Source organism: Somniosus microcephalus, chromosome 10, assembly GCF_052327205.1.
Source record: "Somniosus microcephalus isolate GS21.2 chromosome 10, FLI_Smic_1.0, whole genome shotgun sequence".
NCBI lineage: Eukaryota > Metazoa > Chordata > Chondrichthyes > Squaliformes > Somniosidae > Somniosus > Somniosus microcephalus.
In genome coordinates, this window is record NC_140996.1 from 225736418 (window position 1) to 225755196 (window position 18779).

Genomic DNA, 18779 nt, shown 5'->3' on the forward strand with positions numbered 1-18779 from the left:
TAATTTGAAGACAACTGTGGCACTTACTTTGATTCAATCATGGGATGTGGGCATCGCCGGCAAGGCCAGCATTTATTGCCCATCCCTAATTGCCCTCGAGAAGGTGCTGGTGAGCCACCTTGAACCGCTGCAGCCCGCTTGATTGGCACCCCATCCACCACCTTAAACATTCACTCCCTCCACCACCGGCGCACCGTGGCTGCCGTGTGTACCATCTACAAGATGCACTGCAGCAACTCACCAAGGCATCTTCGGCAGCACCTCCCAAACCCGCGACCTCTTCCACCTAGAAGGACAAGGGCAGCAGGCGCATGGGAACACCATCACCTGTACAGTGTCCTTTCTATTGCATTGTATAATTAGATTCTTCATCTCTGCCAGGCACTATGGATCCAAATCACCTGCAATTGTCTCATTGGTGAGCTGCTGATCTATATGTAGACTTTGCAAAGCAACTTCTCCCACCAAACCACAGCGATGCACTGAGAGGAGATGCCAAGCAAAGTAATTTTACACAGTAATTGTATCCCAGTTGTTCTTGGATTGTTCTGTGGAACAGTTCTAGAACACCAGGCACAAGCAGTCAGGTCCTTTCACCAGCCCGGCCCTTGGGCGGTAGAGGAGGATGGTGCTGGAGAAGAGAAAAATTAAATGAAAATTACCTTTGTCTTCGGGTCGATCAGACTCACGCCATGCTTGTTGATGACGATCAGCAGGATCTCTGGGTAATTTGGCTCGGTGGTTTGCTGCAAGATGGGAAATAATGTCAGTCAGGAACATCCAACAACGTGGGAGAGGGAGGGCAGAAAGGAGGAGCGAGTAAGGAGGAGAGCGAGAAAGGGAGCAAGGAGGAGGGGGGGGGGGGAAAGAAAAAAAAGAAAGAAAAAGAGAAAAAGAAAAAGAGAAAGAGAAAGAAAAAGAGAAAGAAAGAAAGAAAAAGAGAAAGAGAAAGAAAAAGAGAAAGAGAAAGAAAGAAGAGAAAGAGAAAGAAAGAAAAAGAGAAAGAAAAAGAGAAAGAAAAAGAGAAAGAAGAGAAAGAAAAAGAGAAAGAAAAAGAGAAAGAAAAAGAAAAAGAGAAAGAGAAAGAGAAAGAGAAAGAGAAAGAGAAAGAGAAAGAGAAAGAGAAAGAAAGAAAAAGAGAAAGAAAAAGAGAAAGAGAAAGAAAAAGAGAAAGAGAAAGAGAAAGAGAAAGAAAAAGAGAAAAAAAGAGAAAAAGAGAAAGAGAAAGAAAGAAAGAGAAAGAGAAAGAAAAAGAGAAAAAGAGAAAGAGAAAGAAAGAAAAAGAGAAAGAAAAAGAGAAAAAGAGAAAGAGAGAGAGAAAGAGAAAGAGAAAGAGAAAGAGAAAGAGAAAAAGAGAAAGAGAAAGAGAAAGAAAAAGAAAAAGAGAAAAAGAGAAAGAGAAAGAGAAAGAAAAAGAGAAAAAGAGAAAGAGAGAGAGAAAGAGAAAGAGAAAGAGAAAGAGAAAGAAAAAAAGAGAAAAAGAAAAAAAGAAAAAGAGAAAGAAAAAGAGAAAGAGAGAGAGAGAAAAAAAAGAGAAAGAAAGCATTTATCTTGTGTCTCACTTCCTCCAGACATCTCAATGTGCTTCACAACCACTGAATTACTTCAGAAGTTTCATTATTTGGTCTTGCTCAAGGGTTTCTCAGGAATGTTCTGAATGTTGCACCAAGAGCGATGGGCTGAGGAATGCACTCAGGACTTCCCCATTTGGCAAGCTCTTGATTTCAAAATGGGGGAAGTCACTGAGTTGGAGGCCAGGCACTTCACCAGAGAAAAGGGAGATAAACAACCTACTGTGGGGACCAATAGTGCCGTTAAAATACAACAGTCCTTCTGCTGAAAATGGGACAGTCTTGCTTTCCAACAACATTCCTTTGCTTGTTCCTCAACGGACTGCAAGTGAAGAAGGAACACTGCTGTGTCCCACATCTGGACAAGCCGTGACTGAAGGCCCAAAGATACCTGGAGCAAATGCATCAAGAACACAGGAAGACAAAGATTTGGTAGTGTACATGTTAAATGTGAATGTAGTTATTATGGGGAAAGGTCATCAGCTCAAGTCAACGTTCCCAATTTTTCCTTCTTTGTGGTAGCACTACCCAAGTGCTGACCTTAGCCGAGGAGGAAACAGAAATGCAAAAAGAACAAAAAATAAATGCTTCTCACCTTGACCTCAAAAAAAGCGGATCCAAATGTAGGCCATTTGTAAATAATCTTCAAGAACGATAACTTAGCTTCTTCTCCTGATTTTCCTGCCTGTTTGTTGTAAAAAGCCACAATGGACTTAAAAAAAAAACACAACAAAAAAATTAGACGAGTTGCATTTAGGTCTCAAGGGAACAGCACCAGTAAAACAAGTTCCAGAACAATGATTTGGATTAAGAAGGGCCCTTCGGCCTATTTGAGCGACCAACCCTTGCTTTTTTTTTTACTATCTATCCAGGCAGACAGTCTCGACTTAACATTCGTCTAAAGGGTAGCTGACAATACAGCACTCCCTCAGTACTGCCCTGGAGTGTCAGTCGGGACACAAGTTCGAATGCAGGACACCAAACACAACTTTCTGACCATCAACTCAAGCCATCAGGTCCCACTCCAGGTTATTTAATTAACCAAATTTAAATTCCCCAGCTGCCGTGGTGGGATTTGAACTCACGTCACTGGATCATTAGTCCAGGTCTCTGGATTACTAGCCCATTAACATTACCACGATGCTTCCGTTCCCATCTTCTACTCAAATCCTCTTGCAATAAAGGCCAACATACCATTTGCTTTCCTTATTGCTTGCTGTACCTGCATGTTAACTTTCAGTCATTCTTGAGGGGGGTGATCAGATTTAACAGCTCGGATGTGGTAAATTGCAAATAAAGCAGCATATCTGGATTTTAGCCTGGGCTGTTTCCGTACTCCTAGCCCTCAACACCCCTGACCATGTATTAATCATTCTCCATCCAATCACAGCAGGCTTGCATCATAGACAATCACCCAGTCAGACTGTGTCAATTCTTGACTATCTCTGCGCTCCCACAATAAAATAGGCAACCTTCGCTAGCTCAATGGCTCAGCTAGTAAATGCACTGCCCTAGCGTGGAACTGACCCACTGCACCGGAGTGTCAGACTACAGTGTCAGCCATGGCTCAGTGGGCAGCACTCTCTCGCCTCGGAGTCAGAAGGTTGTGGGTTCGAGTCCCCATTCCATGAGACTTTGAGCACAAAAGCTAGGCCGACACTCCCAGTGCAGAGCCGAGGGAGCGCCGCACTGTCGGAGGTAAATCTGTCAGATTGTCGTGAAAACACAGCCGGCTCACTGCTGTTCTTTAGCACAGGAAACCTGCCATCCTTACCCAGTCTAGCCGATATGCGACTACACTCGCACACAAATGTGGTTGACTCCCAACAGCCCTGTGAAGTGGCCTAGCAAGCCGCTCAGTCAGTCACAGAAAACTGCCCGCCCGCCACCACCACCACCACCGGGCAACTGGGTGAGCGACTCCCACTTCCTCCGAACGGGAATCCAAAAAAAAAGTTGCGGCAAACATCTCACCCGCTTCCAGTCATCGGGCGAGACATGTCGGATCAAATCCTGTGGCACCAGTTCCTTCAGCATTTTGGGAATGTTTGGGAACTGGGACTTATCGTCTTCGAATTTCACCCTGTAAATGAGCGCAGCCAACTGCAGCACCTCGTCACGAGAACACTTGTGGTAACCTCGCAGGTATTTCGGCAGCTCCTGCAACGAGAATAGAAAAGAAAGCTACAGTTTCAGGCTGCCGGTTCCTTTGCAGCTTAATAGTGCAGGCGGTCTGCGTCCCTTCTCAGCTAGGTTCTAGTCCAAAAGTTAACCTGCTATGGTGACGGCACTTTTGCAGTCAGGCGAGATTCTAACGAGGTACATTTCTTGCCTTTCTTTTGCTCTGTCTCACTATGCCACTCGCAAATAAGTTTTTTTTTTAAAAAGGAGCCGGCCTTTGACTTCGTGGTAGCACTCCTGCCTCCGAGTCGAGAGGGGCAAGGGTTCAAACCTCGCTCCAGACGGTCCTCAGCTTTGAATTCTGTGTTGATGCCCTGTGGGATTAGTGTGTCCGACAGGCTTGGGTGTGTCTCCCCCCCGCCCGGGTTGTGGGAGTCCATAAAAACCTCCTGCCGTAAAGGACTGGCCGCCCTCTCGGTTGGTATGACGGAGATGAAGAGGAGGACGGAGATGGCCAACAACAATTTTTACAGCACCTTTAACTAGTAAAACGTTCCCAAGGCTCTTCACAGGAGCGTTATAAACCAAAATTTGACACCGAGCCTCATGAGGAGAAATTAGGACAAAAGCTTGGTCAAAGAGGTAGGTTTTAAGGAGTGTCTTAAAATGAGGAAAAAGAGGGGCAAAGGTTTAGGGAGAAAATTCCAGAGCTTAGGGCCATGGAAGGAGCATTCCGGTCACGGCCTGTCAGACTGCGAATCCTCCCACTACTCTCGTCAAGTGGAGTGTGAGAAGATACAAAAACAGCCACCTTAAAAGGAGGGGGCAATGAGCTGGTCCCGGGTCTTCACACGGAGCTACTCTAAAGACAACTGCCATGGAGGTGAAGGAGCAGAGGTTTGCAACACCCCTCCTTCCAAGGAGATGCTCATTCGGTGACTCTCCCAGAGGCATGGCCAAGATTGGAAATTCATAGTGCAAGCTCACCGCTGTGAACCTTCACACTATGGCGCGAGCCCGTTTGGACCCCAATGAACTGGTATAACTGATGAATCAGAATTGGTGTAGCTGCTTGCAACACCAGAAGGCAATGATACATTTTGTTAGGAAGACAAGAACCTGTCCCAAGACCTGTAGGTATGCTGCTGTACAACCAACCACAAGGACCAAGGCTCAGGCAGACTCCCCTCATGACCTTCCATCGCCGATTGGCACTGGAACAATATTTTTTTATTTTTTTTTATTTTTTTAAATAAATTCCTTCATGGGATGTGGGCATCGCTGGCAAGACCAGCATTTATTGCCCATCCCTAATTGCCCCTTGAGAAGGCGGTGGTGAGCCACCTTCTTGAACCGCTGCAGTCCATGTGGTGAAGGTACTCCCACAGTGCTGTTAGGGAAGGAGTTCCAGGATTTTGACCCAGTGTCGATGAAGGAACGGCGATATATTTCTAAGGTGTGTAACTTGGAAGGGAACTTGGAGGTGGTGGTGTTCCTATGCACCTGCTGCCCTTGTCCTTCTGGGTGGAAGAGGTGGCGGGTTTCGGAGGTGATGCCGAAGAAGCCTTGGCGAGTTGCTGCTGTGCATCTTGTAGATGGTACATACTGCAGCCACGGTACGCCGGTGGTGGAGGGAGTGAATGTTTAAGGTGGTGGATGGGGTGCCAATCAAATGGGCTGCTTTGTCCTGGCTGGTGTTGAGCTTCTTGAGTGTTGTTGGAGCTGCACTCATCCAGGCAAGTGGAGAGTATTCCATCACACTCCTGACTTGTGCCTTGTAGATGGTGGAAAGGCTTTGGGGAGTCAGGAGGCGAGACACTTGCTGCAGAATACCCAGCCTCTGACCTGCTCTTGTAGCCACATGTATGTATGTGGCTGGTCCAGTTAAGTTTCTGGTCAATAGTGACTCCCAGGATATTGATAGTGGGGGATTCAGTGATGGTAATGTCGTTGAATGTCGAGGGGCAGTGGTTAGACTCTCGCTTGTTGGAGATAGTCATTGCCTGGCACTTCTGTGGCAAGTAACATTCGCGTCACACATCAGCCCAAGCCTGAATATCATCCTGGTCTTGCTGCTTTCTTATCTGAAGAGTTGAGAATGGAACTGAACACAGTGCAATCATCAGTGAACATCCCCACTTCTGAACTTATGATTGAGGGAAGGTTATTGATGAAGCAGCTGAAGATGGTTGGGCCTAGGACACTGCCTTGAGGAATCCTGCAGTGATGTCCTGGGGCGGAGATGATTGTCCTCCAACAACTACAATCATCTTCCTTTGTGCTAGGTATGCCTCCAACCAGTGGAGAGTTTCCCCCCCCCCCCCCAAAAAAAACCCTGATTCCCATTGACTTGAGTTTTACTAGGGCTCCTTGATGCCACACTCGGTTAAATGCTGCCTTGATGTCAACGGCAGTAACTCTCACCTCATCTCTGGAATTCAGCTCTTTTGTCCATGTTTAGACCAAGGCTGTAATGAAGTCTGGTGCTATGTGATCCTGGCAGAACCCAAAACTGAACACCAGAGAGCAGGTTATTGGTGAGCAAGTGCCGCTTGATAGCACTTTCGATGACACCTTCCACCACTTTACTTATGACTGATGGGGCAGTAATTGGCCAAATTGGATTTGTCCTGCTTTTTGTGTACAGGACATACCTGGGCAGTTTTCCACATTGTCAGATAGATGCCAGCGTTGTAGCTGTACTGGAACAGCTTGGCTAGAGGCACGGCTAGTTCTGGAGTACAAGTCTTCAGCACTATAGCCAGGAGGTTGTCAGGGCCCATAGCCTTTGCTGTATCCAGTGCGCTCAGCCGTTTCTTGATATCACATGGAGTGAATCGAATTGGCTGAAGACTGGCATCTGTGATGGTGGGGACCTCAGGAGAAGGCCGATATGGATCATCCACTCGGCACTTCTGGTTGAAGATGTTTGCAAATACTTCAGCTTTGTCTTTTGCACTCACATGCTGGGCTCCACCATCATGGAGGATGGGGATATTCATGGAGCCTCCTCCTCTTTCAGTTGTTTAATTGTCCACCACCATTCACGACTGGATGTGGCAGGACTGCAGAGCTTTGATCTGATCCATTGATTGTGGGATCGCTTAGCTCTGTCTATAGCATGCTGCTTCCGCTGTTTAGCATTACACAGGATATACAGCACAGAAACAGGCCATTCGGCCCACCCAGTCCATGCCGGTGTTTATGCTCCACTCGAGCCTCCTCCCGTCTTTCCTCATCTAAATCTATCAGCCTAACCCTCTATTCCCTTCTCCCTCATATGCTTGTCCAGCCTCCCCTTAAATGAATCTATACTATTCGCTTCAACCACTCCCTGTGGCAGCGAGTTCCACATTCTCACCACTCTCTGGGTAAAGAAGTTTCTTCTGAATTCCCTATTGGATTTCTTGGTGACTGTCTTATATTGATGGCCTCTAGTTTTGCTCTTCCCCACAAGTGGAAACATTCGCTCTGTATCCACTCTATCAAAACCTTTCATAATTTTAAAGACCTCCATTAGGTCACCCCTCAGCCTTCTTTTTTCAAGAGAAAGAGACCCAGCCTGTTCATCCTTTCCTGATATGTATACAGTCATATTTCTGGTATCATTCTTGTAAATCTTCTCTGCACCCTCTCCAGTGCCTCTATATCCTTTTTATAATATGGCGACCAGAACTGTACGCAGTGCTCCAAGTGTGATCTAACCAAGGTTCGATACAGGTTTAGCATAACTTCCCTACTTGTAGTGTACATGCATGTAGTCCGGTGTTGCAGCTTCTCCAGGTTGGCACCTAATTTTTAGGTATGCTTGGTGCTGCTCCTGGCATGCTCGTCTACACTCTTCATTGAACCAGGGTTGGTCCCCTGGCTTGATGGTAATGGTAGAGTGAGGGATATGCTGGGCCATGAGGTTACAGATTGTGGTGGAATACAATTCTGCTGCTGCTGATGGCCCACAGCACCTCAGATGCCCAATTTTGAGTTGCTAGATCTGTTCTGAATCAGTGCCATTTAGCACGGTGGTAGTGCCACACCACACGATGGAGGGTGTCCTCAGTGTGAAGACAGGATTTAGTCTCCACAAGGACTGTGCGGTGATCACTGCTACCAATGCGGTCATGGACAGATGCATCTGCAACAGGTAGATTGGTGAGGACGAGGTCAGGTAGGTTTTTCCCTTGTGTTGGTACTCTCACCACTTGCCGCAGTCCTAGTCTGGCAGCTAGGTCCTTCAGGACTCGGCCAGTAGTGGTGGTACCGAGCCACTTTTGGTGATGGACATTGAAGTCTCCCACCCAGAGTACATTCTGTGCCTTTGCTATCCTCAGTGCTTCTTCCAAATGGTGTTCAACATGGAGGAATACTGATTCATCAGCTGAGGGAGTGCGGTAGGTGGTAATCAGCAGGAGGTTTCCTTACCCATGCTTGACCTGAAGCCATGAGACTTCATGGGGTCCGGAGTCAATGTTGAGGACTCCCAGGGCCACTCCCTCCCGACTGTATACCACTGTGCCGCCACCCCTGGTGGGTCTGTCCTGCTGGGACAGGACATACCCAGAGATGGTGATGGAGAAATCTGGGACATTGGCTGAAAGGTACGAGTCTGAGTGTATGAATATGTCAGGCTGTTGCTAGACAACGTCAGTGTTCTCGCTCAGGCCAACATCCCCAGCATCGAAGCTCTGACCACGCTCGATCAGCTCCGATGGACGAGCCACATCGTCCGCATGCCTGATATAGGCCTCCTAAAACAAGCGCTCTACTCGGAGCTCCGACACGGCAAGAGGGGCCCAGGTGGGCAGAGGAAACGCTTCAAGGACACCCTCAAAGCCTCCTTGAAAAAGTGCAACATCCCCACCGACACCTGGAAATCCCTGGCCCAAGACCACACAGAGTGGAGGAGAAGCATCCGGGAAGGCGCCGAACACCTCGAGTCTCTTCGCCGGGAGCAAGCGGAAGCCAAGTGCAAGTCAACCCACGCACTCCACCCACTCGTTCCTTCAACCAGCATCTGCCCCACCTGTGACAGAGACTGTAGGTCCCGCATTGGACTCATCAGTCACCCGAGAACTCATTTTTAATGTGGAAGCAAGTCATCCTCGGTTCCGAGGGACTGCCTAAGGAGAAGTCTGTGGGACAGCTCTCCCAATTTTGGCACAAGTCCCCAGATGCTGGCGAGGAGGACTTGCAGGGTCGACTGGGCTGGACCTTTATCAAACGTGCTTTTAAAAAAGGTTCCAATGACAACGAACAGATGATCAGTGCTGCACCAACCCAGCAGATTACATCAACCAGCTGTCCAACGTGGGCAGTGTGGATACTTGCCGTGTTATCCAATTGCTCAGTCAGCTGTCTGTTGAATATTTAAGACACGTAACACTGCACAGAGCATAGCTAACAGCAGGCTATTGGATCATTGGTTTATCGTTCAACGTGCGATGCACTTTTATAAACTTGCCAGAGTAAATGGTTACAGGGAATCGAAAGGCAAACTCACTGATCCTAAAGTTCACCCAATGGGCACTGGGGTTGGGGCTACAACCAATGTGTCCCTCCAATTTTTATTTTAGGTGCGCGGTCCCTTTAAATTTACTGCGCGACATCTTTTCCAGCGTTACAGCTGGCGAGCGGTGAGCACGGGACCTCCCGATTGGTGCGCAGCCGTGCAGCTTGCGGGGGGGGGGGGGGGGGGGGAACGTCAGCTACAACACCAGCCCTGATGCTCCTCGGTTTGGGAGTGAGGGATCGGCCAATTTACCCTACAACTCAATCTATTCTTTTTCATTTCAGAATTGCGTGCAACGTCTCAACCTTGTCCGGAAAGTTAAATTCTACTGAGGTCAGCATTCTACCTGATAATAATGAAAGATGGAGTCCGCCATCTGGTCTTTGCCAGGAACTGTATGCGTCCATAGTTTCTTCATGAAGAAAACCTGGTAGGTCAGAGAAGGCACTACACCTGGAAAACACAGATTCAAAAACTCACTTGCCTTTTGTTACCTTCCATTTTGTTTTACAAACAGACTGAACTAATGATCCTAAAAAAAACTTGCAATATGAAAGCAGGCTCCTCTACTGGATGGCAACACCCACTAAACAAAAGCACCGCTTCATGCGAGAATCAGAACTTCTGCGCCAGTCCCAGTGTTGTTCTGAAGTACCGGCGGACATCTGGACTCCCGCATGATTTAGCACACATCTGTGTCTCCTCACACGACACCAGATTGCAACTCGACAGTGTCAGCGTCAGCCGTGGCTCAGTGGGCAGCACCCTCGCCTCCGAGTCAGAAGGTTGTGGGGTTCAACAGTCCCACTCCAGAGACTTGAGCCCAAAAATCTAGGCCGACACTCCAGTGCAGTACCGAGGAAGTGTAGTCTTTCATAGGAGAAGTTAAACCGAGGCCCCGTCTGCTCTCTCAAGAGGACGTATAAGATCCCATGGCACTAATTCGAAGAAGCGCAGGGGAGTTATCCCCTGGTGTCCTGGGCCAACGTTTATCCCTCAACCATCATTAAAAACGGATGATCTGTCCATTATTGTATTGCTGTTTGTGGGAGCTTGCTGTGCAAAAGTTGGCTGCAGTGTTTCATAAGAAATACAGGCAGGAGTAGGCCATACGGCCCCTCAAGCCTGCTCCACCATTCAATAAGATCATGGCTGATCATTGACCTCAACTCCACTTTCCCGCTCGATCTCCATATTCCTTGATTCCCCGAGTGTCCAAAAATCTATCTATTTCAGCCTTGAATATACTCAAAGACTCAGCATTCACAGCCCTCTGGGTGAAGAAATTCCTCCACATCTCTGTCTTAAAATGGCCTACCCCTTATCCTGAGACGATGCCCCCTAGTTCTAGACACTCCAGCCAGGGGAAACAACCTCTCAGCATCTACCCTGTCAATCCCCTTCAGAATCTTGTATGTTTCAATGAGATCACACCTCATTCTTCTAAACTCGAGTGCATCAGTCCATTCTACACAATCTCTCCTCATAGGACAGCCCTCTCATCCCAGGTATCAATCTAGTGAACCTTCGTTGCACCGCCTCCAAGGCAAGTATATCCTTCTTAGATAAGGAGACCAAAACTGTGCACAATGCTCCAGGTGTGGTCTCACCAAGGCCCTGTACAATTGTAGCAAGACTTCCTTACTCTTATACTCCAACCCCCTTGCAATAAAGGCCAACATGCCATTTGCCTTCCTTATTGCTTGCTGTACCTGCATGCTAGCTTTCTGTGTTTCTTGCACAAGGACACCCAAATCTCTCTCAACACCAACATTTAAAAGTTTCTCACCATTTAAAAAATATTCTGGTTTTCTATTCTTCCGACCAAAGTGAATAACCTCACATTTCCCCACATTATACTCCATCTGCCACCTTACTGCCCACTCACTCAGTCTATCTATATCCCTTTGCAGACTCTGTTCTCCTCACAGCTTACTGTCCCACCTAGCTTTGTATCATCAGCAAACTTGGCTACATTACACTCAGCCCCTTCATCTAGGTCATTAATATAGATTGTAAATAGCTGCGGCCCCAACACTGATCCTTGCGGCACCCCACTAGTTACAGCCTGCCAACCTGAAAAAGATCCGTTTATCCCTACTCTCTATTTTCTGTCAGTTAATCAATCCTCCATCCATGCTATCATATTACCCCGAACCCCATGAGCCCTAATCTTGTGTAATAACCTTTTGTGGCATCTCATCGAATGCCCTTTGGAAATCCAAATATACTACATCCACTGGTTCCCCTTTATCCACCCTGCTAGTTACATCCTCAAAAAACTCTAATAAATTTGTCAAACACGATTTCCCTTTCATAAAACCATGCTGACTCTGCCTAACCATGTTATGATTTTCTAAGTGCTCTGATACCACTTCCTTAACAATGGATTCCAGCATTTTCCCAATGACTGATGTCAGGCTAACTGGCCTGTAGTTCCCCGTTTTTTCTCTCCCTCCTTTTTTGAATAGTGATGTTACATTTGAGACCTTCCAATCCGCTGGGACCGTTCTAGAATCTAGGGAATTTTGGAAGATCAAAACCAATGCATCCACTATTTCTTCAGCCACCTCTTTTAGAACCCTAGGATGTAGGCCTTCAGGTCCAGGGGATTTGTCGGCTTTTAGTCCCATTAGTTTCTCTACTTATATTAATTACATTGAGTTCCTCACCCTCATTAGACCCTTGGTTCCCCACCAGTTTTGGTATGCTTTTTGTGTCTTCTACTGTGAAGACAGATACAATATTTGTTTAATGTTTCTGCCATTTTCTTATTCCCCATAATAATTTCTCCTGTCTTAGCCTCTAAGGAACCAACGTTTACTTTTGCTACTCTCTCCCTTTTTACATACTTGTAGAAGCTCTTACATACTGCTTTTAGATTTCTTGCTAACTTTCTCTCATTCTAATTTTCCCCTTTTAATCAATTTTTTGGTCAGCCTAAGATCTAAAACAGCCTGTTCCCTGGTTGGTTCCATGACGTATTGTTCTAGGAAACTGTCCTGAATGCATTCCATGAGTTCGTCCTCAAGACTACCTTTGCCAATTTGATTTGTCCAGTCTATATGAAGATTAAAGTCCCCCATGATTATTGCATTACCTTTGTTGCAAACTTCTACTATTTCTTGATTAATATTCTGTCCAATGGTATGGTTACTGTTAGAGGGCCTATATACTACTCCCACCAGTGTTTTCTGCCCCTTATCATTCCTCATCTCCACCCATACTGATTCTACTTCCTGATCTTCCGAGCCGAGATCCTTTCTCTCTACTGTCCTCATGTCATCCTTTATTATACATAGATAGATACATAGAAGATAGGAGCAGGAGTAGGCCATTCGGCCCTTCGTGCCTGCTCCGCCATTCGATGAGATCATGGCTGATCCTTTAATTCAGTATCCCGTCCCCGCCTTCTCTCCGTAACCCTTAACCCCTTTTGCCCGTAGAAATATATCTAATTCCCTCTTAAATATATTTAATGAGCTGGCGTACACTGCCCTCTGTGGCAATGAGTTCCACAGGTTCACCACTCTCTGAGTGAAGAAATTCCCCCTCATCTCTGTCCTAAATGGTTTAGCCCTTATCCTTAAATTATCAGGGCTACTCCCCCTCCTTTTCCATTCTGCCTGTATTTTCAAAACATCAAGTACCCTGGAACATTTAGTTCCTAATCTTGGCCACCTTACAACCACGGGGTAGATTTTCATAAAGCTGTCGGGAAGGAGGCGGGACTACAACTGTCGGGTTTTAGTCCCGCCTACATCGACGTTCGGCCAATCCACGCGATTTTCCCTTGATTGACCTTGTTAAGCCCACCCAGCGGGCTCAGCAGGCCAATTAAGGGCCACCCGGCAACAGGTGACGTCACAGATTGAAATTTCATCTGTCAAGAGGTCTTGACAGATGAAATATCAGTGTTTCACAGCTGTTTGAAGCTGCCAAACACTGACAGTCTGACTTCTAACCCGAGTCCTTCTACACAAGCTCAGTTAGAAGTCTCACCGGCAATGAAAGCTGAAGGCTGTCACTTTTGACAGCTCGCAGCCATTTTGCTTTCAGTGCCGGCTGAGTGATGGACTCCCGAAACCTAGAGGAAGAAAGGCTGTTAAGGTAAGTACAGGTAATTTAAACTTCTTTACACACTTTAGACACACCAAACACACTTACCTTTGCACTCATGCACCCATCACTCACCTGAACACCGACATCGCAACCCCTCCGATTCCTTCAACCAGACGGCCCGCCTGCTCCAACCCGACGTCGGGAATCCCACACGACACCCCTCAAAATAGGGATTAGGCTAAACACTGCCCGTTAACAGGCAGTTAATTGGCACTAATCCCTTCCTGCCTCGGGTCGGCAGGCCCCAGTGCGGGGCGGGTACCCGCCTCCCCTGAAACTTACGTGGAGGCGGGTTTTGGACGGGACCCCCGATTTCAGGATTTCCCCCCCCCCCCCCACATGCCTGAAACCCCGCCTGACGGCTCCAGGAAAATCGACCCCCACGTCTCTGTAATGGCTATTAGATCAAACCCATTTACTCTATTTGTGCTACTAGTTCGTCTATCGTGTTACGAATGCTTCAAGCATTCGGATAGATAAAGAGCCTTTAATTTACATTTTTTAACCATTATTCCCTGCTTTGGCCTTATTCTCTGCTGCACTGCTCCCGTTAGACTCTGTCCCTTTCCGACGTTACAAACAGTGAATTTCGTCACTGGTTGTAAAGTGCTTTGGGATGTTCCGAGGTCATGAAAGGTGCTATAGAAAGCCAAGCTTTCTTTCTTACTTTGACATTTGCTGTGCTGCCATTAACCCATGGCCCAATTTGCTAAGTAAATCCTGCTAGCGTGGAACCTCATCTACAAATCGGGAAATCACAGGGAAATCCCACCCCTCTCGGCGAGTCTCCATCCATTGATTTCAATGGCCAGATAATCACAATATGCATGGCCGGCCAGCAAGCAAGCCCCCCACCCCCCCCCCCCCCCGGCACGCTCGCCCTTCCTCCCCCTCAAATGATCAATTTGCACCAAGAAAAACAGCCCCTTAAATCTCCAGATTAACAGGGACCAAAGCACGAAAAGAGGAATACACACCCCCCCAGGATAGGTTTTACAAACTAAAACACGACGGGTTAAACAGCCAAATTCTATTTCATTCTTTACCGTCTTTCACCGGCCGAGCTTTTTTGATCCAGTCAGTGAGATGTCGCACAAAGTCAAAGAAGAAGTCTCCTTCCGGAACGCTGATCACCTGACAAATCAACATGGTCACCATTAGCAGCCGTTTCCTCACACGCAGCACGAATTTCCTTACCGCCCCATAGCACTTACTTCTGTCATCATGAAGTGCTTTGAGAGGCTGGTCAAAACCCACATCAACTCCTTACTAACTGACACACTGGACCCACTCCAATTTGCTTACCGCCCAAAAAGATCTAGGGATGATGCCATCGCCACTGTACTACACACTGCCTTATCACACCTGGATAAGAGGAACACCTATGTGAGAATGTTGTTCATTGATTATAGTTCAGCATTCAATACCATTATCCCCTCCAAGCTTGTCAACAAGCTCAGTGAGCTAGGACTTAACACTTCCCTATGCAACTGGATCCTGGACTTCCTGATGGGCAGACCCCAAGTGGTGAAAATAGGCAGTAACACCTCAACACTGATCCTGAACACGGAAGCTCCCCAGGGTTGCGTGCTCAGCCCCCTGCTGTACTCCCTGTTTACTCACGATTGTGTGGCCACGCACAACTCCAACTCCATCATCAAGTTTACTGATGACACTACCGTTGTAGGCCTGATCACAGATGGCGACGAGACAGGCTACAGGGAGGAGGTAAGAGCTCTAGCAGAATGGTGCAAGTACAACAACCTCTCCCTCAACATCAGCAAAACAAAGGAGATGATCGTGGACTACAGGAAGCGGTAGGGGGAGGGACACACCCCAATCTACATCAAAGGGGCGGAGGTGGAGAGGGTCAGCAGCTTCAAATTCCTGGGTGTATTCATCACATCGACGTTGTAACGAAGAAGGCATGCCAACGCCTGTTCTTCCTCAGGAGACTGAAGAAATTTGGAATGGCCCCCCCAGATTCTCACCAACTTCTACCGGTGCACCAGAGAGTATCCTGTCTGGCTGCATCACTACCTGGTATGGCAACTGCACCGCCACAGACCGCAAGGCTCTACAGATGGTGGCGAAAGCTGCACAACATACTATAGGAATTAAACTACCTGCTGTGCAGGATATCTACCCAGAGGTGTGCCGGGGGAAGGCCCTGAGAATCATCAAAGACGCGAGTCACCCCAGCCACAACCTCTTCACCCTGCTCCCGTCCCAAGAGATACCGAAGCATACGGTCTCGTACCAGCAGGTTTCGAAACAGCTTCTACCCCCAGGCCATAAGACTCATGAACGTATAATTTATTACTGTTGTTTTATTTATTATTACTGTATTTCTATTAGTATTTTATCATTGTTATGCCATATTTATTGCAATGTTGGGAGGACTCGTAAAAATTAACATTTCATTGTGCAGTACACACATCTGCTGCATATATGACAAATAAAATTGAATTGAATTGAATCCAATCCTCACACGGCCCAGAGCAACAGAATCAGGGACCCAAACAAGGGGGTTTGGATCTGGAGCCGTAGCCAAGACTGGGGGGTGGGGAGAGAAGAGTGCACAGAGATCTTGCTTTGTTTACTCTAACATGGCAGTAGAGAGCCACCATTTTAGGTTCAAAGTACTCAGGACAGGTAGAACGTCTGGGGCGGTTCTCACAATCTCACGTCGTAACTTCAGTGTAAGATCGGTGGATAGCCCTGGATGTTGTTCTCCCGTGGCTTATTACAATCTTCTGGCGAAGCTGTGGGGGGCGGGGGGGGAGGAGAAAGAGAACACTCTCGGGAAATTGCTACCTGCGGAATGTTTTCCTAAGACAAGGGGACATAACCTTAAAAATCAGAGCCAGGCCATTCAGGAGAGGGGTTAGGAAACACTCCTTCACACAAAGGGTGGTAGAAGTGTGGAACTCTCGCCCCCAAAAAACAGATGATCAATTAATAATTTCCAAAGGCTACGAGAGTGAAGTAACTCGGAGTGGCAGGAGAGGAGAGAAGGACACTCTTACCATCCTCGGAGGGGTTATTGAGGAGGAACCGGCTGTACAAACGGTCGAGCGCCTGAAATACCACAAGTGGCCTGTCATCAATTAATAATTTTAAATCCGAGATCAATAGACAAGGGTATATAAAAGGAGTCAAGGCAGGTGAATGGAGTTAAGATCCAGATCCAGCCATGATCTCAGGTCAATCAGGCTTTGAGGGGCTGAATGGCCTGCTCCTGTTGCTCGACAAATGCCCACGTTTTCACACAACGGCAACTGTTCCGGCCATCCGGAGGGCAGCACATCGCCTCACTGTCATGGAAAGGTTGGGGCCAGGTACAGTTGGGGCATCTCAGACTATGGAGCAGCGCAAATCTAAAATCCAAGAGAAAAGGTCAAAGTACAAGCATTCTGATCAAAACTACCAGGGGACATGGTCTCGGTGCATCAGTTGCACGAAATTTGAGATTAATGTGGATGAGCAGGTTTGAACATCTGGGATAAACTGCTAGCCTGGCTACCTCCCTCTTGCTTCAGGTTAAATGTCTTAAAGCTTCTTTCTTCAACCATGCCCTCCCTTCTCCCTCCTCCTAGTAAAACACAACGTTCTACTAATTGAGGGGCTCAATATAAATACAGTGTTGTTGGGACCCTTGGGTTAGGCCAGTTGGCAGGTCTTGTTACAAACTGCAGTCAGTCCTACAAGTGGGGCTTTCTAGTCCCTACCCCATGCCCCGTGCATTAACCCATCTTTGCTCTTCAGATGCCCACAGACCCGCTTCAAACTTCCAGCATCTCCAAGTGTTTTGTTTCGTTTCGTACACATACTTCCTCACCGTCGCCTCAGAAGCCCATTACCTTGTCAGAGATCTTGACAAATAAGCTGAACCCGTCGGGAGACTTCAGCAGCAGTCTGGCCGAGATATTCTGGCAGAAATCTTTAGCCTTGGTGCTCGACTCCACCTCAAAGGCCTGTGGATTGGAATGATCACGCTTTAGGGCTCCGGGTCGTGAGATTTTGTACTGCTCGTGGCATTGCAGTATTTACATTTTCACTTCTTATCTTAAATTTACACTCAAGAGCAGTGCACAGTTCTAGTCTCCATATTATAAAAAAATACAGGCACTGGGGATGTTACACTCTTGTACGCTATTTAATACAATTACACAGGATTACACATGATATACAGCACAGAAACAGGCCATTCGGCCCAACCAGTCCATGCCGGTGTTTATGCTCCACTCGAGCCTCCTCCCGTCTTTCCTCATCTAAATCTATCAGCATAACCCTCTATTCCCTTCTCCCTCAGATGCTTGTCCAGCCTCCCCTTAAATGAATCTATACTATTCGCTTCAACCACTCCCTGTGGTAGCGAGTTCCACATTCTCGCCACTCTCTGGGTAAAGAAGTTTCTTCTGAATTCCCTATTGGATTTCTTGGTGACTATCTTATATTGATGGCCTCTAGTTATGCTCTTCCCCCACAAGTGGAAACATTCTCTTTGTGTACATAACATAAGATGTAGGAGCAGGAGGTCATGTGGCCCCTCGAGCCTGCTCCGCCGTTCAATAAGATCATCTCGATTCTATCAAAACCTTTCATAATTTTAAAGACCTCTATTAGGGCACCCCTCAGCCTTCTCTTTTCAGGAGAGAAAGAGACCCAGCCTGTTCATCCTTTCCTGATGGGTACAATACTTCTACTTTTACACAGGGTATACCATCCTTCACTTACCTCGTCTGTATCATCAGGGAAGTAGACTTTGTGGAATATCTGAGTGGTTTTGTGCTGAATAGCCTCCACTTCTACAAGGTGAGGTGGATACTTCCTGGAGCCGTTCCTGCACATAGTCAACAGAAGAAGAAGGAGCAACTCTGTAAATCTCATTTATATTGCAACCTCAGGACGTCCCAAGGCGCTTTACAGCCAATGAAGTACTTAAGTGTAGTCACTGTTATAATGTAGGAAAACACGGCAGCCAATTTGCACACAGCAAGATCCCACAGAGAGCAATGTGATAATAACCAGATCATCTGTTTTAGTGACGTTGGTGGAGGGAAAAAATATTGCCCGGGATGGGAGAGGGGGGGGGGGGGGGGGGGGGGGGGGTGGGAGCAGGAGGGGGGAGGGGGGGGGGGGGGGGGGGGGGGGGTGGGGGGGGGGAGGAGAAAGGAGGACGGAACATACTTTACCTAACCAAAATCACAAGAGAAAGACTTTGGGTCTACAATGAGAGGGAGTGTTCTTACCGGAGTGCTTTCTGGAGTCGATGCATGCAGTCAGGAGCGAGCATGTGGCTTTTCCGCGACTGTAGGAATCTCTGGACATGAGGCAAGAGGGCGTTGCTGGGTGGAAAGAGTCCCGTACACAGCCAGAGCAGCTCCCAGCCTTTTTCCTCGCTGTACCTAACGGAAAAGGCAATGGACCCAAATCGGTAAGTCACCATCAGCAGC

At 47.4% G+C, this 18779-nt stretch overlaps 1 protein-coding gene across 4 annotated transcripts in view; it reads right to left on the reverse strand.

Moving 5' to 3' along the window:
• myo7aa (myosin VIIAa) overlaps positions 1-18779 on the reverse strand; it is a 226564-nt gene that overhangs the window by 17055 nt on the left and 190730 nt on the right. For all 4 annotated transcript variants that reach the window (XM_085999675.1, XM_085999676.1, XM_085999674.1 and 1 more), the window contains 8 exons: positions 18576-18731; positions 18061-18166; positions 17184-17297; positions 14367-14454; positions 9545-9651; positions 3546-3731; positions 2167-2283; positions 663-746 (listed from right to left, as the gene is read on the reverse strand). In XM_085999675.1, the coding sequence (XP_085855801.1) occupies positions 663-746; positions 2167-2283; positions 3546-3731; positions 9545-9651; positions 14367-14454; positions 17184-17297; positions 18061-18166; positions 18576-18731 (958 nt within the window). The remainder of the gene's footprint in view (positions 1-662; positions 747-2166; positions 2284-3545; positions 3732-9544; positions 9652-14366; positions 14455-17183; positions 17298-18060; positions 18167-18575; positions 18732-18779) is intronic.